Source organism: Penicillium nucicola, assembly GCF_028828085.1.
Source record: "Penicillium nucicola strain IBT 29836 chromosome Unknown utg000002l, whole genome shotgun sequence".
NCBI classification, from domain to species: Eukaryota; Fungi; Ascomycota; class Eurotiomycetes; order Eurotiales; family Aspergillaceae; genus Penicillium; species Penicillium nucicola.
The window spans coordinates 1907514-1931764 of NW_026643126.1; the positions used below are offsets into that span (position 1 = coordinate 1907514).

The following is a 24251-nucleotide window of genomic DNA, read 5'->3' on the forward strand; positions in this document are numbered from 1 at the left end:
GGTCTTACCCTTCAACATTGTAAGCTACTATCCTAACGCCCAGCACGAATATTGAGCTTACACCCTCACTCTCAGACCCAGATCAGTGCGATGTCCTCCACAGCTCCTAATCGCGATATCATGGAACGCTTTCGATCGAAGGAGGAGCAGCTGTTCCTCAAATGGAAAGTGGTGATGAACCCCAGTGAGCTTCTGCGTGGGATTATTTCAAACCAGGAGAATGCCCGTTCCCTATTTCACGGTCTGAGACGCCAGGTCAGAGCCATCCGCCGTCGCTCGCAAGCCTATCGGGATGGCCAGGTCACAATCTTTGACTTGGTTCTGATTCGCCTTTTTGATGCTGGACACTCCATGCAGGACTATGGACTCCTGGAGTTCTATCTCGCTGAATTTCTGGGAACAAGAGACTGTGTCTCAACCGCTGATGCGAACCGCATTGTTGCTGCCCATCTTGCTGCTCAGCGTATCCTGGACGATGGTATGTCGCATCTCCCAGTTCAACACATCTTCACGTATTCTGATTACCCTAGGTCCCATCGACGAGCTGCCCACCGTGAAGACCGCCAATGTTCAAGACCAAGAGCCCACCAGCACCCAGAACAGCACCTCCACCCACTACTCCGAGGAAGCCAAGCCACCCTACCTTGACAATCTTATTAGAGTCTACGAGCGAGCCAAGGATGACTACTACAAGTCCGGCGTTACCCACACCCACAACGAACGTTCCAACATTGTTCGCTTTCTCCGTGATACCGCTGAAAACCTCTTACGATACCTCGAGGCCTTTGACCAGGAACATGAGCTCATTCCCGAGCTCACCGATGTCATTAAGAGCAGCCAAGCCCGTGCCGAGGAGCTTGCTGGTGGCCGCAAACGCAAGTTCGAAGACTATCAGCGATCTCCATCCATGAGTCCTTGGCGTAATACTGGATATACCTATGAGTACGACCACCGCACCGGCCGTGGCGGATACGTCAAGGATGGATGGGACCACAGTCGTGTCTCTGAGACCTGGAACCGTGCCTTGGACTCTTACCGTCCAAGATATTCCCTGCACCGACACTGAGATTCGATGCTCGTTACAGTGTTATTCTCATCCTAGTGATATGTTGAAACAAGAGAAGATGGCTGTTTTCTCTGTTGCTGCTTTGTTGCCCGTTGCTACTGAATTTCCTGTTGTTGTTGAAGAAGTTTACCATGAAGCGCGTCCAATAAGACAATCCAGATCAATTCAATGATACTTGCAAATAACTAGGAACTCCACAGAACATTCTTAAATTTCAAGGGTCGAAGTATACAACCTTAAAGTGCGATCCGTGGTTCGCACTAGTCCGCTCTCATCGTAGCGCCAATAACAAATCCACGTGCCTGGGTGACATAATCCGTAGATCGACAGTCACCTGCAAGCTCTCGAGGGGTAGTTCCACCTTCCCTCCTTGTGATAACTTCTCAATAGCCAGGTGGTTCCCGCTCAAATGAAGAGACAAGCCCTGCGAACCGGCCTATAAATCACCTTCCAAGCCCTGTATCCCCCAGGAGAAATGGCAGGCCTTCATCCCTCCGCAGTGGGGGCATCCTCCGACAGCTCAAGCACATCCTCAAACCCACGATTTACTCCGGTATCCTACGACCAAGACAGCGATTCCCCAGCACCGGGACAGGCCAAATCATCTATTGGCCCATTGCGCGTGGAAACCCACTTCGACGACCACCGGGATGTCGGTGACCCTCTTTCCGATTTCGAGAACGAATACAATACCAGCGACGAGCTCGAGGGCAAATTCCGACAGGGCGGATCGGCACCGAGACACACATCTGAGGAGGAAAGTGAGGTAGTAAAGAGGTTCGATCGACGGCTGGTCCCGTTCCTGGCTCTTCTCTACCTGCTCTCCTTCCTGGATCGCTCGAGTATGTGATATTATGCGGCACCGAGGAAAATCTTTTCTATACGGATTTTGCGAGCGTATGCTAATCTTTGATACAGACATTGGAAATGCAAAGATAGCTGGTCTCAAGGAAGATCTTCACCTTTCATCTTCTCAATATGAGTGGCTTCTTACTGCATTTTACATCACTTACATCTTATTTGAATGGATGGCACTTATGTACCGCGTTGTGCCGCCACATATCTACATATCTCTTTGCGTATGTGGCTGGGGACTTGTTGCCTCCTTTCAATGTCTAGCGACTTCTTTCTGGGGCTTGGCTGTCCTTCGAGCTTTACTTGGAATCACTGAAGCTGCTTTTGGTCCTGGGGTGCCATTCTATTTATCGTTGTTCTACCGCCGGCATGAGCTGGCCTTCCGGAATGGTTTGTTTATCTCGGCAGCACCCTTGGCAACGTCTTTTGCAAGTAGTCTGGCGTTCTTGATCGTCAAATTCAGCAGTGAGGGTCCCATCTCACCATGGCGAATACTGTTTCTTGTTGAGGGGTTCCCGAGTGTTGTAGTTGCTGTATTTGCTTGGTTCTTGATCCCAGATTCTCCAGGTCAAGCTCGGTTCTTGAATCCTAGGCAAAGAATGGTGGCTCATCAGCGCCTCGAGGAGAACACAATTAACTATCAACAGTCCCATGGGAACCAATTCAATTGGCGAGAGATCCTGAAGACTGCATCGGATCCCAAAGCATATATGGCTGCTGTAAGTTCAACTTACCTCAAACCTTTCAGGCAAGTTCTAACATGGCACTATAGTTCATGTTCTTTAGTTGCAATGTGGCTTTCAGCTCAATGCCCGTCTTTTTGCCCACGATCATTAAGGAGTGAGTCTACCAAGCACATACAATTTCCAACCGAGTCACGTTCTAACACCTCTACCTATAGCATGGGATATTCCTCATTGCAGGCGCAAGCTCTTTCAGCGCCGCCGTATCTAGTCGCCTTCATCGTGGTCCTTGTCACGGCATACGCCTCAGACCGCAGCCGCTCCCGAAGTCCCTACCTTATAGCCCATGCTTTTATTTCGTCCTTGGCCTATCTAGGAATCGCACTAACAGGCCATTTCCATGTACACCTTTCGCCGGCAGTACATACCTTCATCCGCTATATCTGCGTTTACCCAGCGACCGCAGGGTTCTTCTCGGCAATCACCCTCATCATAACCTGGTCAATGGACAACCGGGTTGAAAAGGAAGGCAAAGGTGCAAGCATTGCTATCCTCAATATTATCGGTCAGTGTGGCCCACTACTCGGAACAAGACTGTATCCCGAGTCTGACGGGCCGTGGTATGTTCGAGGTATGGCCGTCTGCTCGTTCTTTATGATCATAGTTGCAGTATTGGCTCTGGCTATGCGTATTCTTCTACAGCGTATGAATCGAGCGGTTGTGGATTCGACCTATACAATCATTGAACAGGCTGGGCCCGTGGAACAGGGTGAAGAGCGGGATGTGCTTATGGGTGGTGGCCGGAGGGATGATTTAGAACATTCTACTGGAGATAAGCGGCTTGTGTACATAATATAGTCTCATCTATCATACTTTGCCGTTCCAGGACTTGAGTGGCTCTTTGCTAGGGTCCAAACGTCAGACAGACTTTCAGGCCCCCAGTATCCCCCCGTTTTGGCCCCCAAAGCCTTGAGGCTGGTCCACCTCACTTTTCGGAAAATTATATTTCAACCACCGCGAATTTGGGGCTGGGACCAAAATCTCTTTTGGACGTCACACACCGAACCGGTATACTACGCTCGAAGATGGCCACGGCCATGTCAGAAAAATCGTCCTTTAGGGTGATCATTGTCGGCGGCAGTATTGCCGGCCTTTCACTAGCTAACATGCTTGAAAAAGCCGGAATCAACTTTATGGTCCTCGAAAAACATGAGAACATTGCACCTCAGATTGGCGCCAGCATCAGTATTGGGCCTTCAAGCGAGCGCATCCTTGACCAGCTGGGCTGCTATGAGACATTGGAGAAGCTGAGCTCCCCTGTGAATATCTATTCATTTTATGACGAGAATGGAAATGCTACACACCACGATACTTGGGGATCAATCCTAGATGAGTCGTGAGTCGTTCCTGATAAAGCTTTAGTTTGTAGAAAGAGATGCTGATATATGTATAGCTTTGGATATAGAATCCGGTTCTTGCATCGGCAACAACTAATCCAGACTTTGTTTGATAACCTCAGCGATAAATCAAAGGTCCTGACTTCTCATGCCGTTGAAAGGATTGAACAGAGTCCAGATGGCGTTGTGGTTGAAACAACGTCCGGGGATGTGTTTACTGGGAGTATTGTTGTTGGTGCAGATGGCGTTCAGAGCCGTGTTGCACAGGAGATGCAGCGATTTGCTGAGCAAAAATCCTTGAAACTGAGATCGCGTCCCTTAAAGAATGGTCTGTACATGATTCTCAAATTCTCGGTGCTAGACGCTAACACTTGCTTCCTCAAGCATTTGAATGCTCGTGTCGATGTATCTTTGGAATATCCAAGCCTTCACAGCCTGTTGTTGAAGACCAAATGCTCAATGTCTCCAACAAGAATCGGAATTACTTCTGTGCGGGTGGCACTGATGGGCAGATGTACTGGTTTGCTTTCGTGAACAATGAAAAGCCTACGAGAGGCTCTGCTATTGAGCGCTACACAGAAGCGGACAAAGAAAGTCTCGCGGCAACCTTCAAAGACGACATTATCAAGCCAGGGCTAACATTCGGAGATCTATATGAAAGCCAAATGATTTCCACTCTGGTTCCTATCGAGGAGGGTCTGCTTGACAGATGTTTTCATGGGAGAATTGTTCTGACGGGTGACTCCTGGCATAAGGTAGCTTCGTCTCAAAAATCCTCTTGTCGACAGCATACTCACTAATTACAATAGGTTCATCCAATCACTGGGCAAGGAGGTAATCAAGCTATTATCTCATCTGCATATCTTGCAAATAAACTGAATGAGCTAAAAAGCGCCGAGTCAATCCCGGACCATCAAGCCATTGAGAAAGTCTTTTTGGATTATCAAACTTTCCGGGGAATCCAGGCCAGGGCATCGGTCAAAGCAGCCCGATTCCTTCAGTGGACAGGCACTCTTGCAACGCCAATCTCGGCTTTCTTGCAACGCAATGTAGTGAGCAAGACTTCTACAGAGGAAATTCTGGTCCGCTTTACGCAAAGCACAACAAGTGCGGTTCCTTTGAAATATCTTCCTATGCCAACCCGAAAGGGCAGAATTCCGTGGAATGACGACATTGCTTTGAAGCCACATGCTCGTTCGAGAACCGCTACTATGATCTGGGTTGTTCTATTGTTCTTCACTATGGCCATACACTATAAGGCTGTGGATATTGCAGGGCCAGCAATTCTGTCAGAAAGAAGACCTGGGGTCCTCTTCAAACTGCTCAATATCCTCGATACGTCTGGTTTTGATGGCTCGCAAAGAAAGGAGCTTCAATTCAACATGTCCGTTGCAACGGTGGCCCTTTGCATGTACGTTGAATCTCATCGATTCTACATTCCAAAAGCGCTTAGCAGGTGAGTCAGATGTTTATGTTCACTTCTGGTACTTGCTAATCCAAGCCAGTGTGCTGCCGTTTGTCATTGCCGCATCATTTCTTGGTTGGCAATACATAATTCCAATATATTTTGCCCTCTATGTTTGGTTTTCCGGTGACAGACTCTTCTATTACCCGACACCGATGGCAATGGACTATTCCGTGGGAAATCCTATGATAATTGCCTATTTGTTCACCTATCTCCCAGCTCTTGGCTTCACTATCAAGAACCCCAATCACATTAGCACAAGTTGGCCTGCAGCCCATATCATGTTCCCTATATTGAGCTCTTGTTTCCACAAATTGATCGTTCGACGCAGTCCTGCGGGCAACCGACGAAACCCAGGAGTTTTTGACAATAAGTACATCTGGTCTGTGTATTCAGTACTCCTGTTAAACATGGCGCTATCTGTTGCGGCACCATTGATATCCGGGAAAGACCTCTACCAAATTTATGGAAGAGCTCTAATGGGATCTACGATTGAGCGTGATGAGGCCAGAATTGCTTCCATCGATTGGGCTATCTTGATTTTTATGATCTTTTCTCTATGGGAGCTTCACAGAGTGAATATTGCCGCTAAAGGGGTTTTCGAGGGTATGCTTTGGATTATCGCCACCCCCTGCTCAATGGCCCCTTCATTGGTCTTGATGAAAAGTTGGCTTGGCAGAGAGAAGAAGTGGAAGCAAGCTCGACAAGCCACACCCACTGAGAGCAAGAAGAGCTCTGACACTGAAGCTGATCGCCCTTGATTTGTGGATCTACGGGGTTTTATCTCCAGAGTGACCGTAAATTTGTGTCTTTTGGTTTAAAACTGCATGCATTTCATGAATAAATTCGAACAACGAATTTCTGTGCCTCAAACAATCATTGATTCATAACTCTTTCATTCGGATCAAATTTCCAGCTCGTTGGGTCTTCGTTAAGTTTCAAGCGAGACTAAATCGGTGCCAAAGTTTGGCGCATTTAGCAGCCAAGCTCACCATGGTTGTTGGCAACACACTTGTCTTGAAATTGACCATATTAGCTAAGGTTTGCCTTTGAGGGATTATCAGCACTTACTCAAATCAATCGTAGTAGATACGTATTTGTGGTCACGCTCGCTGTTACGGCATTGGCAGGTGAAATCGGCGTGGCCACGCATTGTGCAATTAATGCAAGAGCCGGAGTAGTGACCGCTGTTTCAAGGTCAGCTTTTGTGGAATTTTCTTTTCATTCCATATTAAACTTACTTCTTTCCACACTATAGAAATTAGTATCAATTCATGAAGTGATATAGGGTTGGTGCTCGCTTACCTTAAGCGTGCCCTTGTCGTTCTTGAGGCAACGGTTCAGGTCAATTGAGCTGGTTTGAAGCTGGCCATTAGGCGATACATGGCACTCTCCACGAAGGGTTGTACCTTCGCCATCGATATTCTGGCAGGTGTCTGCAAACTTCGAGGAACCGGCAAGTGTCATGGCCACGAAGGGGAGAAGTCCAAGAGCCTTGAGGAACAGCATAATGATTATCTGGGGATGCTTTGAATAGAAGTAGATATGGATTCTATGATATAGAATGATATTGACAATTGCGATGAGTGAAGGTGTGAACTTGAGGAGGGAAGAACCTTCTTTATATAGTTACGATGACTGAACATAGCTCCAATGCTTCTCGGATATCCAGCCCTAGAGAGTGCTCTAATGCACCTGATCACAAGAAAAGAAGCTGAGTTCCCAATGGCTCCTTGCTTTTCTCAAGATCCTGCTATCCAAGTCAATTCGAGCCACTCTAGGGTTTGTCGAGGTCATCATGCATGAAACATCAACCAGTGACGTTTGTTGCTGGCTCTGGGGCTGGGCTGAATCTTGCCGCGCGCAGCTCAACCACATGAGATATTCAGATAGAACGTTTGGATGAAAGCTAGCAATATTAGATGTACTCAGACATGGAGAGCAGAATATCATTTTTCGCCATTTAAAGAGCTCGAGCTTGTTACTTTTCGGAGCTGTTCCTGGACGAAGACCTCGAAGACAAACCTTAACACACATAGCTTGGACATAGACAACCTTTCTTTGCCTTGTTACACTAGACAAAGGGGTGGCGGTGTACCTTAACCAGCGTGAGTGAGGCGTAGATCATATGTGAGAATCGATCTCCCACGTCGCTGCAAGGGGTCCATCTACATGGTCTTTCGCACGAGCCTGTCACTAACAAACCCCACGCATAGAAGATACTTTGCAATCGAAACCCAACCAATGGGCTCTTGACTGTGGATAGTTCCATCGTTGGAATGTTAACTCTGCATCAGTTTGATCACTCGTTGGATCACCGTCAACGGTCTTAGGTTCCCAGCTTCCTCTGCGCTCGGTTAGCAAGTTTGCACAGATCTCTACTTTACATGCTCTGTGTGCCCCTTGTCAATGCCGATCCCTTTGATTCAGGGTCCTCGTCGGTCAATTCATTACTAGACACATATTGCCACTCAGACAGTCCACCTAGAGTTTGTTCGATTTTCACTCTCCTGTCGAGCTACCTTCACTATTTATGTCAGGCATTTTAGAAGCGGTTAGGTATTAACTAACAACTATATCAAAAAGAAATAACTATAAGATATGATATGGTGGCTAGCGTCGGTTAGCTAGCGCGCGGGTAGATGAACAAATAAATTTTACAAAAAAGAAACCATTAAAGCCCAACGCGGGGGTCGAACCCGCAGCCTTTAGATTAGAAGTCTAACGCGCTACCATTGCGCCAGCCGGGCTGGTGTACTTGCAAACACCCCACCCAAAAAATATGTATTCAAAAACTATTCCATATTGGTTAGCCGCTCCAATCAGTTGATTAAATTTGGGAATTCAGTCAGTTGTGGTATACTTCGCTCTCGGGATGCATAGATGCAGTCCATTCTTGTGTCAGTCTCGGTCAATGTTTTAGCTATCGATAGGCTCAGTCCTCGTTCACCGGTAATAACATATATAAGTTAGTATCGACGATCCTCCATACCAGTCTCCCTGAATTGCTCGCTGTTGCCCAAAAGCTTCTTTGACGGTAACTTGCACTCAATGCGATCGGGGTTGTCAAAGAGATTGTAGATATCGTCGTGGATGAATGCTTCTTTGAACGATCGAGTATAAGCAGCTCGGAGAGGAAGCAAGAGCGTGAGAGGTACGTAAGGTAGCGCCAGCAAGTTATGTACGAGCAGGAGCCATAACTCATAGAAGAAAGGAAGGTACGTTGTAACACAAAGAGGTCATAGGTAGATTAAATAGCTTCAGATGGAAGAAGTGGATATACAGGGTACATATATATTGTTGGGTCAGCAACCGCAGAAGCCCAAGGCATAAATGCAAATGTCCAAAATATCTCACAATATGGATGCTCTCTAGAAAATATACCTATATCACTAGGGAGCAGAGAAATAACTCCCTAGAGATGCTGCGGAGATAAACCACATCATACATTGTGGATTGCCTCTCAATCGAATCGAAAATTCAAGCCCCGGTGCGCGTGAAACTATGGGTTCATCAGTTGGTTTACCGTGACTGGTTTAGAGACCCCTTCTTTCAAGTTCACTATGCCTATCGGGAACTAGTCTGATTGAATGGGAAGTGCCACTACCCAAATGATAATATTATGCACGCCTAGCCTTATCCCATATTGTTTTGCGGCTTGGAAAGCCATGAGTTCATGGTCTGGAACCAGTGACCCTACGAACCGTGAAGTAGTACACATACCTAGCTATGTGCCCACTAGGCAGGGGCTATCAATGAATGGAATGCGATCTTAAACTCCATGGAACGTGGCTGCTCTAAACCCAGGTCATCTTTACCAATGGAGCATGGATAGGGAGCGGTCTGTTATTAATGTTCACCAGGAGAAGAAAAATTGAGCTGCGAGGACACGCATTGTGCGTTCTCCTGCCGTAAGTCAATTAGTAAAGAGCCAATCAGGCAACATACATTATGACCTCCATCCTTCAGCGGTAGACGAGTCAAAATTCATAGAAACGATCAGAGGCAAATGAAAAATGTAAGAATGAAACGATCCGTATGACGTCCAGACTCCTGTAACCCGTCCCAATGTTGCCGATGCCCAGAAAAATAAACGCCAATGACTTGTTGCGAGATCCGCTAAAAAAAGAGCAAAATTAAGCAATGGTTGGTCTGATGCATATGGGTTGCTTCGGCGCCCTTATTGCATACCCGCCAGACCCGCGGACATCTCGGCACCGAAGCCACTGCGAAGGCTGCCGAAATCCAGCTTCATGAGTAGTCTGTCTACACCTGCAGGTTTGCGGGGCATATAATGACTGAAACTGGCCCCTGTGCTGTGTTCTCCTTGGGACCCGAGCCCCGGCTGGCCGAAGCCCCTTTCGAGATCTACGGATCCCCGTCCTTCTCCTGATCGGCTATCGTCGATGCTTCGCAGGCTCGTAACGAGGTCTTTCATGCCCCTTTCGACGTGGCTGCGTGTGGAGCGCAGCATTTCCCATATCTCACGTTCTTCTTGGGCATAGTCAATCATGGAATCCACGACACCTTCGTCGGTTTCTAAGTCCATATTACGCTGAATACTTTCCAGTCGGATCACAAGTGCGACAAAGCGGTCAATATCCGTGAGAATGCCTCTCAGGGCATTGGTGAATGGTAACTCGGTTAGGAATAGAGATTGAACGAGAGAGGCCAAGTGTCGTCGATGAGCAACAGTCAGAGCCTCAGGATCGTGCCGTCCCATGGTTTGTGAGCCAGGATTGAGAGAATCTCCGGTGGACCCATTATCGGAAGAAATTGGCGCCGAGTCTTGTTGCGGCTTGGAAGATGATGCGGTTCCAGGTCGAGAACTGGGTGCTGACTTTGTTGGCGAAGATCTTCCTTCGATCCAATCACGAAGGTGCTGCCACGATTCATTGACCACCTCTCCTTGGAAGAAAGTGCCTATCTCTGAAAGCACAAAGAGACACGCACTACTTGTGGCCCAGATTTGGCGCATTTGGCGAACACGAGCATTCTCTCTCTCCCTTCCTGCCTTTAATCTGGCTTGACCAAAGGCGCCATTGCTTCGCGGTGGTCCCCAGGGAGTAGGGTGGTTTCTGCGTAATGATGTGCGTTTCCAAAGGTCTCCAAGCCGGATTTGAGCCCGTCTGATACCCAGGAGGTAAGAGTGGATCTTGGAGTATATGAGGACATCTGAGCTCGAGATGAATAAGTCCAGAGGAGCTCGGATTTGTGCTGTAAGTTGTGTGGGTGTCGGGAAAAGCAAATCCTCAAATGATACTTTCGAGATATCCGCTATCGGATTGGTGTTTTGAGCGGGAGTCATCGGACGTTCCTTCTCCCGACTTATGATGGAGATAGAGAGGAGATCACGAGCAAGTTCAAGCAGATCATCGGCTTGATCCTCTTCCTTCTGCAAAGCAAACAGCTCCGCCCATGTCTGGACCAAGGCAGTTGCAACATCCCCTTCTTTGATGGCAAAGCCGTCAAGTTTCCCAGATGGCCCATTACGGGCCAACGTTAAGCCGCGGCGTCGACTCTCTTCAAGGCGAGCATCTGCGTGTGAAACCAACGCAATTGCAAACTCGCCTTTCCCCAGTAGAAGAAACCCGTGAAGTAAATCAAGGATTTCCAGGATTTTTGGAAGTGGCAATAATTTAGACAGGGTTGACTGAGAAAGGGAAAGACGAATGCAATCAACTGCAGAGGATAGCTTCACAGGTGACATTGGTGATTTCAAACCTGCCAGTTGCTCTATGTGTTCCCGATACAACGTCACAGGCGCCGTGGAAGCTCCCGTTATTGAAGTCTTCCGTTTTGCTCGGATATGATTTAACGATTTACCAATGAACAATATTGAGCCTGCCGTTTGTGTCGTAACAAATTTCGGAAGCAAGTGGCTTCTTATCCTGAATTGTGTCTCATGGCCTTCGCTTTCGAAATCTTCCTGGATGAAGAAGTCATTCTTGCCGTACATGGGAAGGTTTCCGTAAAGAAGCCACATGGAAAGTTGTTTCATCCATGCTGTCTCTGCAGATATCCCTAAGTGCAAGGCCATCTTTTTTATATCAAGATACCCGGTGTGAGCTTCGGTCCGTAGATGATCGATGAGTGCTGCACCGGTGGAGCCATTGGGGCGTTCGCCCTTCTGCTTTTCAGGCTGAATGAATTGAACGATATCCCAGAGCCATTCCATCCGCCGCGTCCAGGGTGAAAATTCTCCAACGATAGTGGACAATGGAACGATACCGTAGCCACCCACATATGCACTATCTTCGGCAAGAATCGCCCTTTCGACCTTCAAGATTTTATTCTGAAATTCACTTAGGTGTGTCCCTACAATGGCAGTAGAGACTGAGCGGCAGACGACAGATGGGTTCACGGAGGAAATGTCGGAGGCGTGTTCCCGTAGCTCCGCGTGGAGTCGACTCAGGTGGGCAACGGATGCGAGGAGAACTTTCTCCGGAGGTGAGAGAAGAGGGAAATCATCTTGAGAGACAGCACCTTTTCCCGTCTGGGAGCCGAAGAGGGGGGAGGGTTGGCCGGAGAGGGAGAGCAGGATCTCGTGGAGCATTCTGACGGAATTTCACTGTAGAGGGTTAATTAGAGACCAGCCACCGGGAGGTGGAGGTAAGACTTACCTGGAAAAACGCCTTCTGTCCCTTGGGCAATTCTGACGCTGCCAATATAATAGACCACGGCCTACAAACTCGAAGCGACACATAAGAAGTCGGGCAATGACGGGGCCTCGAGCTACGCGTCGATGTCGTGACGCGTCGTAGAAGGTCGAATGATGAGATTCAAAACAGACACAGCAACGTAGGAACTGTTTTCATCTTCCAAACTCAATCACCACTTCAATAAACCCCGAGACTCTCAACATAGTCATCTAAGTAAACTCACATCTTCAAATGATCAAACTATCGCGGGGCTCTTTCACCGCCTCCTTAGTCAGCCGATAGCTGTCCCCTCCACTCTTACGTCGTTGGTCCCTCGATCTCTCTCTCTCACTCTCTCACTTCTACCCTCTTCTTTTTTTCTTTTGCTCCTCCTCCCTACAGCTTACATTTATCTTTGCATATCCCTCCGCGGTCCGTCGTTTGTGCTCGGATTGCTACTTTTCTTTGTGCTCGTCGAGCTAGGTACCTGGTACGCTGGCGCTACAACTTGATTTATCATCACTGTCGAAAGTCTTGCTTTCCCGCAAGGCTTTCACTTCCTGATTTTCATCATTCGTTCCAATCTTTCTGTTCGAGACGCGGCTAAGCCGAACAAACGCAGAGCGTCCGAAGACGACATCGGAGCTCCGTCAAAGAAACGAACCATGACGGTATGATCGGTCTCCGAAGATAAATAAATTGCAGCTAATACTTTTTAAGGACGCCAAGATGCAGGTCGATAACCCCCAAGAAACCGTTGAGATGATCAAGCAGGGGGAAATCGACGAGTCCCTGTACAGTCGACAGCTGTGAGTGCCCCGCGCCGAGTGAGGCTCGAGTATCCAGCATACTGACGTTTTCGAGGTACGTTCTCGGCCACGAGGCCATGAAGCGCATGGGATCTTCCAATGTTTTGGTCGTGGGTTTGAAGGGCCTGGGTGTGGAAATTGGTAGGTTTGATCAAGCGGTTATCGGCCGGGCACTTACTTTCTTATCACAACATTCTGACTGGTTTAGCCAAAAACATCGCTCTTGCCGGTGTAAAGTCTCTCACTCTCCACGACCCTGCCCCAGTCGCTATCGCAGACCTTTCTTCACAGTTCTTCCTCCAGGCCTCAGACGTCGGCAAGCCACGTGCCGAAGTCACCGCGCCGAGGGTCGCCGAGTTGAACTCTTACGTTCCAGTCACTATACATGAAGGCCAGAAAATTGTGGATGATTTGGAACAGCTTAAGCGCTACCAGGCAATCGTTCTCACACAGGTCCCTCTTAAGGAACAACTGGTGATTGCGGATTTCTGTCATAAGAACGGAATTTACCTCACGATCACGGATACATTTGGTCTCTTCGGTTACCTCTTCAATGATTTCGGAAAGAACTTCACAGTTGGTGATCCCACAGGCGAGGAACCTGCTAGTGGTATTGTTGCGGACATCAGCGAGGATGGCTTGGTATCGGCGCTGGATGAAACTCGCCATGGACTGGAAGATGGCGACTTCGTCACATTCACTGAAGTCAAAGGAATGGAAGGCATTAATGACAGTGCACCTCGCAAGATTACCGTCAAGGGACCGTATTCGTTTACCATTGGTGACGTTTCCGACCTAGGAACATACCAGGGTGGAGGTCTCTTCAATCAAGTTAAGATGCCCAAATTTATTGATTTCCAACCGCTGGAAGAGCAGATGAAGAACCCTGAGCTTTTGATTTCGGACTACGCCAAATTTGATCGGCCTCTGCAAGTTCACATTGGTATCCAGGCTCTCCACAAGTTTGCTGAGACTCATGGTGACCAATTGCCTCGTCCTCATAACGACAGTGACGCCCAGGAGGTCCTCAAGCTTGCCACCGATCTTGCTGCAGCCGGCGAGGACAAGGTTGAACTGGATGAGAAGATCATCAAGGAACTCAGCTACCAGGCCCGTGGTGATCTAAACCCCCTGGCCGCCTTCTTCGGTGGTATCGCTGCTCAGGAGGTATTGAAGGCTGTGTCTGGCAAGTTTAGCCCTGTGCAGCAATGGTTATACTTTGACTCCCTCGAGTCTTTGCCTTCATCGGTCACTCGATCTGAGGAGAGCTGCAAGCCCCTTGGTACACGATACGATGGACAGATTGCGGTGTTCGGTAAGGAGTATCAAGACAAGCTTGCCAACGTCACCCAATTCTTGGTTGGCGCCGGTGCCATTGGTTGCGAGACCCTGAAGAACTGGGCCATGATCGGTCTGGGTACAGGTCCTAAAGGAAAGATTTACGTTACCGATATGGACCAGATTGAGAAGAGTAACCTGAACCGGCAGTTCCTCTTCCGTACCAAGGATGTTGGCAAACTGAAGAGTGATTGCGCATCAGCAGCTGTTCAGGCCATGAACCCAGAGTTACAGGACAAGATCGTGACTCTTCGTGACCGTGTTGGACCTGATACTGAGGAAATCTTTAACGAGAACTTCTGGAATGGCCTAGATGGTGTGACAAACGCTTTGGACAATGTTGAAGCGCGTACATATGTCGATCGTCGCTGTGTCTTCTTCCGCAAGCCATTGCTAGAGAGTGGTACTCTCGGCACAAAGGGCAACACTCAGGTTGTTATCCCCTTCATCACAGAGTCTTACTCCAGCTCTCAGGACCCTCCTGAGAAGTCTTTCCCTATGTGCACCCTGAAGAGTTTCCCCAATCGCATTGAGCACACCATTGCCTGGGCACGGGAAGTCTTCCAGACCTACTTCGTTGGCCCACCGGAATCAGTCAACATGTACCTCTCTGAGCCCGACTACATCGGTAAGACACTCAAGCAGGCGGGTAACGAAAAGCAGACCCTGGAGCACCTCCGTGACTTCTTGGTTACTGAGAAGCCTTTGACCTTTGACGATTGTATTGTCTGGGCCCGTCAGCAATTCGAGTCTCAATACAACAACGCCATCCAACAGCTGCTCTACAACTTCCCTCGGGATTCCACAACTTCTTCCGGTCAACTATTCTGGTCTGGACCTAAGCGTGCGCCCACTCCCTTGAAGTTTGACAGTCTCAACCCTACACACCTCGGTTTTGTTATCGCTGGTGCCAATCTTCACGCGTTCAATTATGGCATTAAAAATCCTGGTGCGGACAAGGGCTATTACACCAAGGTGGTTGATGACATGATCATCCCCGAGTTCACACCCAGCTCGAACGTTAAGATCCAGGCCAATGATAACGACCCCGATCCCAATGCTCAGCCAGCCGGGGGCTCATCCGGCGATGACGATGACTTGCAGAAATTGGTGGCCACTCTCCCTTCGCCCAATTCTCTCGCTGGCTTCCGCTTGCAACCCGTTGAGTTTGAGAAGGATGATGACACCAACCACCACATCGACTTTATTACTGCCGCCAGCAATCTCCGTGCGGACAACTACGATATTCCTCAGGCCAACCGACACAAGACTAAGTTTATTGCCGGAAAGATCATTCCTGCCATTGCCACCACTACCGCCTTGGTTACTGGCCTCGTCGCCCTTGAGCTTTTCAAGGTCGTTGACGGAAAGGATGACATTGAACAATATAAGAACGGCTTTGTCAACCTTGCGCTTCCATTCTTCAGCTTCAGTGAGCCAATCCAAAGCGAAAAGGGCAAGTACCAGGGCAAGCAAGGTGAGATCACCATTGACAAGCTCTGGGACCGTTTCGAGGTGGAGGACATCACCCTCCAGGAGTTCCTTGCATACTTTGCTGAGAAGGGATTGGATATCACTATGGTCAGCTCCGGCGTCAGCTTGTTGTATGCCAGCTTCTACCCTCCCGCCAAGGTGAAGGATCGTCTTCCTCTGTCGTGAGTTCCTCTCTTTCCTACCCTCACGAGTTAATTAACTGACCATTGATATCACAGTATGAGCAAGCTTGTGGAGCATGTTAGTAAGAAGCCCGTTCCGGAGCACCAGAAGAATATCATCTTCGAAGTGACTGCGGAGGACCAGACCGAGGAAGACGTGGAGGTCCCCTACGTGATGGTCAAGCTGGCTCAATAAATATGTGGACCATCTGCGGATAGACTCGATGAAAAGCCTACATTAGCAAAACTGCTAGAATTTATGACAATTTCCACTCCAATTTCCGTGTGTCAGTGTGTTCGTGTTTATATTATTATGCATAAGCGATTAGAGCAGTTTCCTGATTGGGAATGCCAAGACTCGGCTTTGTCAACGCTGATCGAGCTTTCGATAAGCACCTGACTCAGCAGTTGGTCAACGACGCAACTTAAACCATGGACTGCCCCGCAGTGATTCCTTCTTGTTGGAAGACCTATAAATACGAGTGTTCCGGGCCTGTCGCTTATGTTTTCTTCTCTTCTTCGCTCACAGGTTTTACACAATCTTCAACGTCCAGCAATTCTCCGTGTGGGGTTCATTTCTAAAGCTTCTCAGAGCTCTAGCTTCTCCGCACCTTTCTCGTATTCGCGAAGCATGGCTGTATGAACCCCCCCCAGGAAACTGTACCACTCTTTTCCATGCTAATTTGTGATTACAGACCGGCAATTCCGCTAAGATCACTGACTGGGTGAGCCCTTCCGACAAGTCGGGCGAGTTCAAGCGTCAAACATCTGTCTTCCGTAACTTCATCTCTAGAGAGGCTGGTGCCCAATTTCCTCCGGAAAAGGGCCGCTACCATCTCTATGTCTCGTACGCTTGCCCATGGGGTATGTTCAAGCTTCTGTTCTATGTTATACGCGGTCTGATGCTGATTATGTAGCTCACCGGACTCTGATTGCCCGGAAGCTCAAGGGTCTGGAGGACTTCGTTTCCTTCTCCTCGGTGCATTGGCACATGGGCGAGCATGGTAAGTTCGGTTGAAAAACAGCCTCAAACACAACATTCTAATTGAATTTCCAGGCTGGCGATTCCCTACTGTCGAAGACAATCTTCCGGGAGAGAACGCCATCCCCGATCCTCTGCACCCGGACTTCACCCACATCCGCCAAGTATACTTCTCCAACAACCCGGACTATTCCGGCCGATTCACTGTGCCTGTCCTGTTCGACAAGAAGACCAAGCTCATTGTCAGCAATGAGGTAAGAGCTCTGACGCACAACATATCACCAGTCCGTTCATCTAACAAGGTAAACAGAGCGCAGAAATCATCCGAATGTTCTACACCGAGTTTGATGATGCCCTCCCCGAGCAATACAAGAAAGTAGACCTTTTCCCCAAGGCCTTCCAGGCCGAAATCGATGCCTCAAATGAATGGATCTACAATGACATCAACAATGGCGTCTACAAGTCTGGCTTCGCAACCACACAAGAAGCCTACGAAAAGGCCGTCACAACTCTCTTCAGCTCCCTCGATAAGGTGGAAGCCCATCTTTCCAAGCAACAAGCAGCCTCCCAGCGGTACTTCTTCGGTGATGAGATTACCGAGGCCGATATTAGATTGTTCACGACAATCATCCGTTTCGATCCTGTCTACGTGCAGCACTTCAAATGCAATCTTCGTGATATTCGTTCTGGGTTCCCGGCTATCCATGCTTGGCTGAGACGTCTCTATTGGGATGTTCCTGCTTTCAAGGATACTACCCAGTTTGAGCATATCAAGTTTCACTATACTAAGAGTCACAAGCAGATTAATCCCTTTGCTATTACCCCTCTTGGACCTTTGCCTGATATTCTTCCTAAGGATGAGGAGGTGAAGGCTGTTAAGGCGGCTTGATTGAGATATGCAGCTTTCAATTATTGGATACGAATCTAATCAAATATAAGAATGACATTTAAGTGAATACACTATCTTTTGATGATTGCAATTCCTTTTTTTTTCAATTGTTCATAGATGTAGATTTTCTAGTATAGACAAAAAAAAGCAAAAAAAGTCCCGTGGTATTGTATCGACGCCTTGCCATGCTGATGTGATTGATGATTGTTGGGTTTCACGATGCCTTATTTGCATCAAAAGCGGGACCAAAAGTACAGTTGTCTCAAGTGAAAGCAACATGAGCAAGAGAAATAAAAAAAATTACATGTTAAAACCCTGACTAACAAGGATCAAGCAAAAGCAAGATGCAGGAAGTTGATCTCTAGATGGCATCAGACATGAAGAGATCGAAAAAGCAAGATATGCATTATTTGAATGCACCTGAGGGCGAAAGATTCGCCATATCTGGATAGATTCGGTGGGTATCTTGAGGCTACGCTTGTAATGTTTAAGCAAGCGAATAGCAAATAGTAGCCACGGGGCGCCTGGGGATGATGTCGGGCACCGGGGACGGGATGCGAACGTTGAGCTGGCCAGTAGATTTCGAGGCACGAGAAAAGGAAACAAAGTATTATCTTTTGACCTGGCGAATCATCTCAAGCCGAGCGAGCGCTTCGCATTTTCATAAACCACGTAACTGATTGACATGGCCGGTGCGACTTTCAGGAGATTGGGTGTGAGTCCTTTGTAAAGACCGCGGGGTCCTTCCGATGCGAGAGTAATGCGAAGAACATCGCCAATGCCGTTGTATGTAGGTGGGTGCATGACCGTACCCTGAGTTTGCAGTCGAGTGCGCAGGACATTAAGGGGATAGACAATCGATGCGCTGAATCCACCACTCGTCGCGCCAATCGCACCTGTCGCGAAGTTTCCGAGCGGTACATCATCTTCATGGCAGCCTTGCTCGCGGGCCTTCTTCGCAATAAGTGTTCGTTTTAGATATTCAAAGGTCGATAGATCGATCGCGGCGTAAGGGAACATTCCGATGAGACCAAGAGGAAGTCCTCGGAAAAAGCCAAGTAGGCCATTCTTGTTCCAGACCTTCTTCGCTGTAGCGGCAATGAGCTGGTTTCCCTTTGGACCACCTTTTACAGTTTCACACTGCATGCGACTGTGGAAATCATAAGCCATGTTGTCCACATAGATGGTTGGGTGATCTACTTACAATTTGAGAGTATCAAGGGGGTAGACAAAGCATCTGAATGGGGTTAGTTAAAACTAAATCACCTCTCAAAATGATGATTCTTACTGTGCAACCATTCCACCGAAACCACCGGACATGAATTGTGACGTTGGGAGAAGTCGCTTGGTATCGTTGTGCCCTTCAAGTCGCGCAAATGCTCGTTTAGCAGACTGGTTTCTCGTCAGCACCTATGTCCTCATGGTAAAGCAATCTGCATATCAACTAACTTCGTAGGCGCCAAATTTGATTGCAGACTCGGGCATGACCTTCACAACGTTCAAGCCATTACCTGTTGGGGTTTAGTAAGGGCTTCGAACTTGGAAAGGGAATAGTAAAACAAACCTGCGAACAGACTGCGGATTCCTCCAGCTCGCCATAGTACTTTGAGGGCATCAAGCAGCGTTTTGGAGGCATTTCCTGCCGCAACCAATGGGGCTCCATCCTTTGCCGCTCGAATGGTTGTTTCTTGGACGCCGGTCTGGGCGATGAGATAGACTTTTAGACGGTCAAGGGGAGCGGTAGCCGTCCTTGAGACAGCCCCCGCAATTCCACCTGCAATGAAGTAGCCTAATTGAGGGGTATTTTCGGTCAACTTCCGTTCATAATATCGGAGAGACATCCACATGGCGGTAGTCTTGGGGATGGGCAGCCACTCCAACTCGAAGTCTCCCTCTATCGAAGGATATTCATCTTCGGGAACAGGTCCCAAAGTTGAGCTGTGGGGAGTTTGCGCATGCGCTGAAGGAAGGAGAGATGCCAAAGCGGGTAGAGAGAAAATATTGTACAAAAGGGATTGGATGGCCAGAAAATAAGAGGTAAGAAACGGGTGGTCTGTACCTAAACCCTGCAGGTCATTGATGTGGACATCTCCTTCCGGGTTTAGATTTCCCGTGGCCGTGTAGTATGACAGGACTGCGTGTAGGTCGGTCGGGGAATGTAGAGGTAGGAAAAGCAAAAAATCCCTAGATGAAAGAGCATATACGTCAGTTCAAGCTGTTCAAGTTCCTCACTTGACCGGTCCGGATGTGTCTAACCTCCATTCTGTGTATGAGATGACCCCGTCATTGTTTTTATCGACCTCCGCGAAAAACCGATCGAGTTTGGCGCTTGAGACCGTGACGCCGGACTGAGCAAAGGCATTTCGTAGTTCGTTCTTGTCGATTTCTCCGTTGTGATTTCGGTCGATCCTCTGGAACATCTGCCATAAGCCGTCCTCTGTATGGTCGACAAACGCTCGGAATTCTGGAGATTATTAGGATCGGAGGCGCGCGGCCAAAATATCCCTTTCCCAGAGCTTGTGATCTTACCAGCTTGGTCTATACGGCCATCGCCATTGGTGTCGACTTCCTGCACGACGTTGCGGACCATGTCATCTGCATTTTTTAAAGCTGGCAGAAGACGTGTCAGTCAGGTGCAGCAGCGCGGGACCCGGTCAGACTCACGATGGTCGATCTTTTTCAGGCCCTTCTTAAGTCCAGTCAGGTCGATATGGCCTTCACGTCGAGTATCCAAGGATTCCCAGAGTTTGGTAACTCGTTCGTCGCGTTCATCTTTCGACTCGCCGGGTGCCATGATCGGAGGAAAATTGTTACCGAGCAACCTTCATCGTTTGTGTAAGAATAAACGGGTAAGCCCTTCTTATTGTAAAAAGGAGAGGAACATAGACGGTGGGGATGACAATGATTAATTGACGCTCGGCGATTTGCTTGGGCTCTTGACGCCATGACCGGATTATCGTCGGGAGGCACGGGACCAGGGCCAAGCCCTACTATCCCTTTTTGGGACTTGGACCTCCTTTATGTTTATACCGTTGATATCATTCACCTCACTTTCCAGTCATTCACGGTTATTTTCGTTTCCTCCTTGCTTTCTGTCTGGTTTGACCTGCGGGGAAGCTGTAGCTCGGACCTCGGAGATCATGTCGTGACGGGTGTCCAGCGTTGACCCATCAAATCCCCCCGAATATGGCGGCCAACTACTGGACGTCGACCCAACGTCGCCACTGGCTTTTCTCCCGGGAAAAGCTAGCGGAGATTCGGGATGTGTTACGTGAGAAGGACCACGCTGCACATTCACAGTTTCCGCTGCCGGATCAGCGGCTACTGAACATCTACTTCAACCAGCGTGGGTTCTGCTGATATGCTGGCATCGAGCGCTTAGACCCAACACAATGCTAATCAGAGTAAATAGAGCTCATAAAGCTTGGCAAGCGCATGTCCACTAGACAGCAGGCCATTGCGACAGCACAGGTATATCTCAAGAGGTTCTATACCAAAAATGAGATCCGACAAACAAACCCGTACCTTGTGCTCACCACAGCCTTTTATCTTGCCTGCAAGATGGAAGAGTGCCCACAGCACATTCGCTTTGTGGTTGGCGAAGCACGCGGTCTATGGCCAGGTATGTATTCATATCTAGCTAAGCTCTTCGCGACATACCGAGAGGTGCCGAAAGCTAACGGTCCCAGAATTCATCACCCCAGATGTGGCAAAGTTAGGGGAATGCGAGTTTGCTCTTATCTCGGAAATGAGCTCGCAAATGATCATCCATCATCCCTACCGAACGTTGTCTGAACTTCAATCTGAACTAGAACTCACTTCAGAGGAGGTCGCTCTTGCCTGGTCTGTAATCAACGATCACTATCTGACAGATCTGCCACTTCTTCACCCACCCCATGTTATTGCTATTATGGCAATCATCATCGCCGTTGTGTTTAAACCCTCTCATCCTGCTAGCTTCTCTGGTTCCACGCAATCCGCTCTGGCAAGCGCCATGAGAGAAGGAGGAGGTATGCATATGATGACTGCTTTGTCGGATAGAGCTGAATCCGACCCACCGTCCAAGATCCAAAAGCTTGTTGAATGGCTTGCTGAAAGTGAGGTTGATATCAAGGCTATCATCGAGTGCACACAGGAGCTTGTTTCGCTGTACGAAGTGTGGGAGCAATACAGTGAGAAGACTTGCAAAGAGCTCATTGCAAGGGTGGTCAAAACTAAGAATCTGGACAAGTAATTCTTTGACTTGCGCTTTTGTATTCTGCGTGTCCTCGCTCATCGTCAGTGCTCGCCGCATCGAAAGGGAAACCAATAATTTCCTTTATTTAGCTACTGCTGCTGATGCTCGGTCTCACGGCAAGCCATTCAGCTTAGCAGACTTCTGCACCACGCTGTCGTGTCTCTTCATCTCAATCAATACAAGTTGAGAACAAAAAGCTGGTTTTCCAGAATTCAGCAAAGGAGTTACTAAGGGCACATTCACTACTCATTGCCTTGAAAGGCTTGGATACAGCTCTGGTGCCTATGGACTAATGTGGAGGACATGAATTGTGTAGCTTGTTCGCCAAAACCTCCGATATCTTTTCTTCAGACAGAAAAAACATCGAAATTCAAAATAAGTTCCTAGAGATGTGAGCAATACTACATCATATTTGATGCTATCTCTCTCATATCCACTCTCCACTTCTTGGAATACAGCGCCGCAAGTTCTTCCACAGAACCAGGTGCCTCACCATTGAATTATCGAATAAACCAATTTTCATGTAGTGTTTCTGGATCGCTTTGGAGTCGAAGTTTGTGCTGGGTGCTTTGGAGATCAACAAACATCTGGAAAGCCTTTGCTCTCTCGTTTGCATAAACATCCAGCAAAGCATCCGATGTCCCTTCCGAGACGAATCCTATTCTCTTCATGTCGGGCATGATTCCCATATTGTGCAGCGCTGTTAAGGCGCTGGCGTAATATGTCCTTGCGCGTGGTTCTTCGCTTAATTGCTTTTCTTTTTCGATTACTTCCACCGTTATGCCGGACTGGGCTAGGCGGACTGGGTCTGCGCCTACTATTAAGACGGTTTGTTGGGGTTCATCTTGGGGATCCTCTGGGTAGGGATGGATTGCTTCTGATGGTGGTCCCATGTTTTGGGGTATTTGGGGCGGGGGGTTTGCTTTTCCTATTCATATTATATAGTGCTTGTTCGAGCTTTGTTGTCCTACGTCGTGTTACTTTGGTTAATGAACGAGGTAGGTGGGACGAAAGTAGGACAATGGTCATTGATTGTGTATGAAGTGATGAAAATTCATCGATTCGGAAACCAATAGGAACATTTACCGTGCTATAAATATTGCTGAGGTTCTTCACTGCATGTTACGCTGGAGCGCTTGTTGTCCCCAGCCATTCTGGGGAATGTGGATGTCGTAATATGGTATTTACATCAATCAAACGAGTTTGATCACCACATCCTGATTCTATCATCAGTCTAGCAGTTTGCAATGAGAGGGTTGCTGAGCAATAATATTGTTGAAGTTTGACTTGGTGTGGATAGAGGGTAAACCTATATTATAGTCACGGAGTAGAAGGTCAATTCGGTAGCAAGCTACACCACCAGACGGAAGCTTGCTACAATGTCGTGTAACAGGGTCGACTCCGCAATCCATGCAATCCGGGTTGAAACTGCCGACTCGGAGTACGTGCACTGGTGCCTACAGTATGGTGGCACATTGATGGCATTGTACAAAATCCAACGGCAGGCCTTGTTTGCGCTCCCTTGCACACTCGCACGGGATTGGATTGCAGGATATTTAGTACCCCTCGCAGATAACATATTTCATGCGTACACATAAACATGTACTGCGACTCGTGCATCATAACGTGTACAGTACTGGGCCCGGCATATGTGATCTATATTATTTCCCAGTGGTGAAGGTTTACACCAGAGGCTAAAAGGGCGGTGTAGACTCATCCGGCGATTGGCATGTCTTGACGCTGGAGGCGTGAGTGGGCTCATACGGCGTAGTCCGTGGACGTGAGTGGCACACGGTATTACAGTATCATGCAGGCAGTGTTCCAGTAGGCGCCCGAGAAACATTGCATGGCAAAAGCCAAGCCTATCGATCAGTCCCGAAAAAAGCGAGAAACGGAAATAGCTCCCCAGCGTAGATCCACCACGTTAGGGAACTTGGGAGCATTGGGGAACTCTTATTCGGTCGCAAGGCTCCATTAATGGACTCCATTGGATGACTCACGAGGCAATGCTACCCAGTGCCACTGCCCCCTCAATATGCCCCTAGGCCGGATTCCGCATTGATGAACTCGGCTTGAGGGGGGGCTTGGGCTGATAAGGTAAGATCTCAAGGTCCCCTGCCAATAAGCGACGATCATACCTGCAGCTCAAGGGACCGTGGGAGGTCTCAAGACTAACAAGGTTTTCACTGCAAAGGATTGACGAAGGATTGGGGAATTCATACGGGGGGGAGTCG

General features: G+C 48.4%; 11 protein-coding genes across 11 annotated transcripts; 7 read left to right on the top strand and 4 right to left on the bottom strand.

The window, feature by feature from the left end:
* Positions 1-90: 90 nt before the first annotated feature.
* On the top strand, positions 91-1066 carry N7511_002485 (uncharacterized protein; the record flags this gene model as incomplete). Its single annotated transcript, XM_057124910.1, has 2 exons — positions 91-478; positions 531-1066. The coding sequence occupies 2 exons, from the start codon at positions 91-93 to the stop codon at positions 1064-1066; spliced, it is 924 nt and encodes a 307-aa protein (XP_056987069.1).
* A 475-nt stretch (positions 1067-1541) lies between these two features.
* Positions 1542-3462, top strand: N7511_002486 (uncharacterized protein; the record flags this gene model as incomplete). The annotated part of the gene is made up of 3 exons (XM_057124911.1): positions 1542-1908; positions 1985-2640; positions 2845-3462. 3 exons carry the CDS (start codon positions 1542-1544, stop codon positions 3460-3462), a joined length of 1641 nt encoding a protein of 546 aa, XP_056987070.1.
* A 227-nt stretch (positions 3463-3689) lies between these two features.
* N7511_002487 (FAD-dependent oxidoreductase) lies at positions 3690-6227 on the top strand (the record flags this gene model as incomplete). Its single annotated transcript, XM_057124912.1, has 5 exons — positions 3690-4000; positions 4058-4329; positions 4386-4756; positions 4811-5457; positions 5507-6227. The coding sequence occupies 5 exons, from the start codon at positions 3690-3692 to the stop codon at positions 6225-6227; spliced, it is 2322 nt and encodes a 773-aa protein (XP_056987071.1).
* Positions 6228-6441: 214 nt separating this feature from the next.
* N7511_002488 (CVNH domain-containing protein) lies at positions 6442-6975 on the bottom strand (the record flags this gene model as incomplete). Its single annotated transcript, XM_057124913.1, has 4 exons — positions 6442-6482; positions 6538-6653; positions 6708-6718; positions 6772-6975. 4 exons carry the CDS (start codon positions 6973-6975, stop codon positions 6442-6444), a joined length of 372 nt encoding a protein of 123 aa, XP_056987072.1.
* A 2671-nt stretch (positions 6976-9646) lies between these two features.
* Positions 9647-12022, bottom strand: N7511_002489 (uncharacterized protein; the record flags this gene model as incomplete). Its single annotated transcript, XM_057124914.1, has 1 exon — positions 9647-12022. The coding sequence occupies one exon, from the start codon at positions 12020-12022 to the stop codon at positions 9647-9649; it is 2376 nt and encodes a 791-aa protein (XP_056987073.1).
* A 750-nt stretch (positions 12023-12772) lies between these two features.
* Positions 12773-16105, top strand: ubaA (E1 ubiquitin-activating protein ubaA; the record flags this gene model as incomplete). The annotated part of the gene is made up of 5 exons (XM_057124915.1): positions 12773-12778; positions 12828-12916; positions 12972-13057; positions 13125-15909; positions 15967-16105. 5 exons carry the CDS (start codon positions 12773-12775, stop codon positions 16103-16105), a joined length of 3105 nt encoding a protein of 1034 aa, XP_056987074.1.
* Positions 16106-16411: 306 nt separating this feature from the next.
* Positions 16412-17780, top strand: N7511_002491 (glutathione S-transferase family protein; the record flags this gene model as incomplete). The annotated part of the gene is made up of 5 exons (XM_057124916.1): positions 16412-16546; positions 16605-16773; positions 16827-16913; positions 16967-17145; positions 17202-17780. 5 exons carry the CDS (start codon positions 16412-16414, stop codon positions 17778-17780), a joined length of 1149 nt encoding a protein of 382 aa, XP_056987075.1.
* Positions 17781-17831: 51 nt separating this feature from the next.
* N7511_002492 (uncharacterized protein) lies at positions 17832-18099 on the top strand (the record flags this gene model as incomplete). The annotated part of the gene is made up of 2 exons (XM_057124917.1): positions 17832-17842; positions 17913-18099. The coding sequence occupies 2 exons, from the start codon at positions 17832-17834 to the stop codon at positions 18097-18099; spliced, it is 198 nt and encodes a 65-aa protein (XP_056987076.1).
* Positions 18100-18410: 311 nt separating this feature from the next.
* N7511_002493 (calcium-binding mitochondrial carrier protein) lies at positions 18411-20574 on the bottom strand (the record flags this gene model as incomplete). Its single annotated transcript, XM_057124918.1, has 8 exons — positions 18411-18930; positions 18985-19017; positions 19069-19172; positions 19230-19291; positions 19345-19964; positions 20037-20244; positions 20310-20390; positions 20445-20574. The coding sequence occupies 8 exons, from the start codon at positions 20572-20574 to the stop codon at positions 18411-18413; spliced, it is 1758 nt and encodes a 585-aa protein (XP_056987077.1).
* A 392-nt stretch (positions 20575-20966) lies between these two features.
* ssn8 (cyclin-dependent protein serine/threonine kinase regulator SSN8) lies at positions 20967-22014 on the top strand (the record flags this gene model as incomplete). The annotated part of the gene is made up of 3 exons (XM_057124919.1): positions 20967-21126; positions 21193-21402; positions 21470-22014. The coding sequence occupies 3 exons, from the start codon at positions 20967-20969 to the stop codon at positions 22012-22014; spliced, it is 915 nt and encodes a 304-aa protein (XP_056987078.1).
* Positions 22015-22517: 503 nt separating this feature from the next.
* Positions 22518-22910, bottom strand: N7511_002495 (FAD-dependent oxidoreductase; the record flags this gene model as incomplete). The annotated part of the gene is made up of 1 exon (XM_057124920.1): positions 22518-22910. The coding sequence occupies one exon, from the start codon at positions 22908-22910 to the stop codon at positions 22518-22520; it is 393 nt and encodes a 130-aa protein (XP_056987079.1).
* Positions 22911-24251: the final 1341 nt, after the last annotated feature.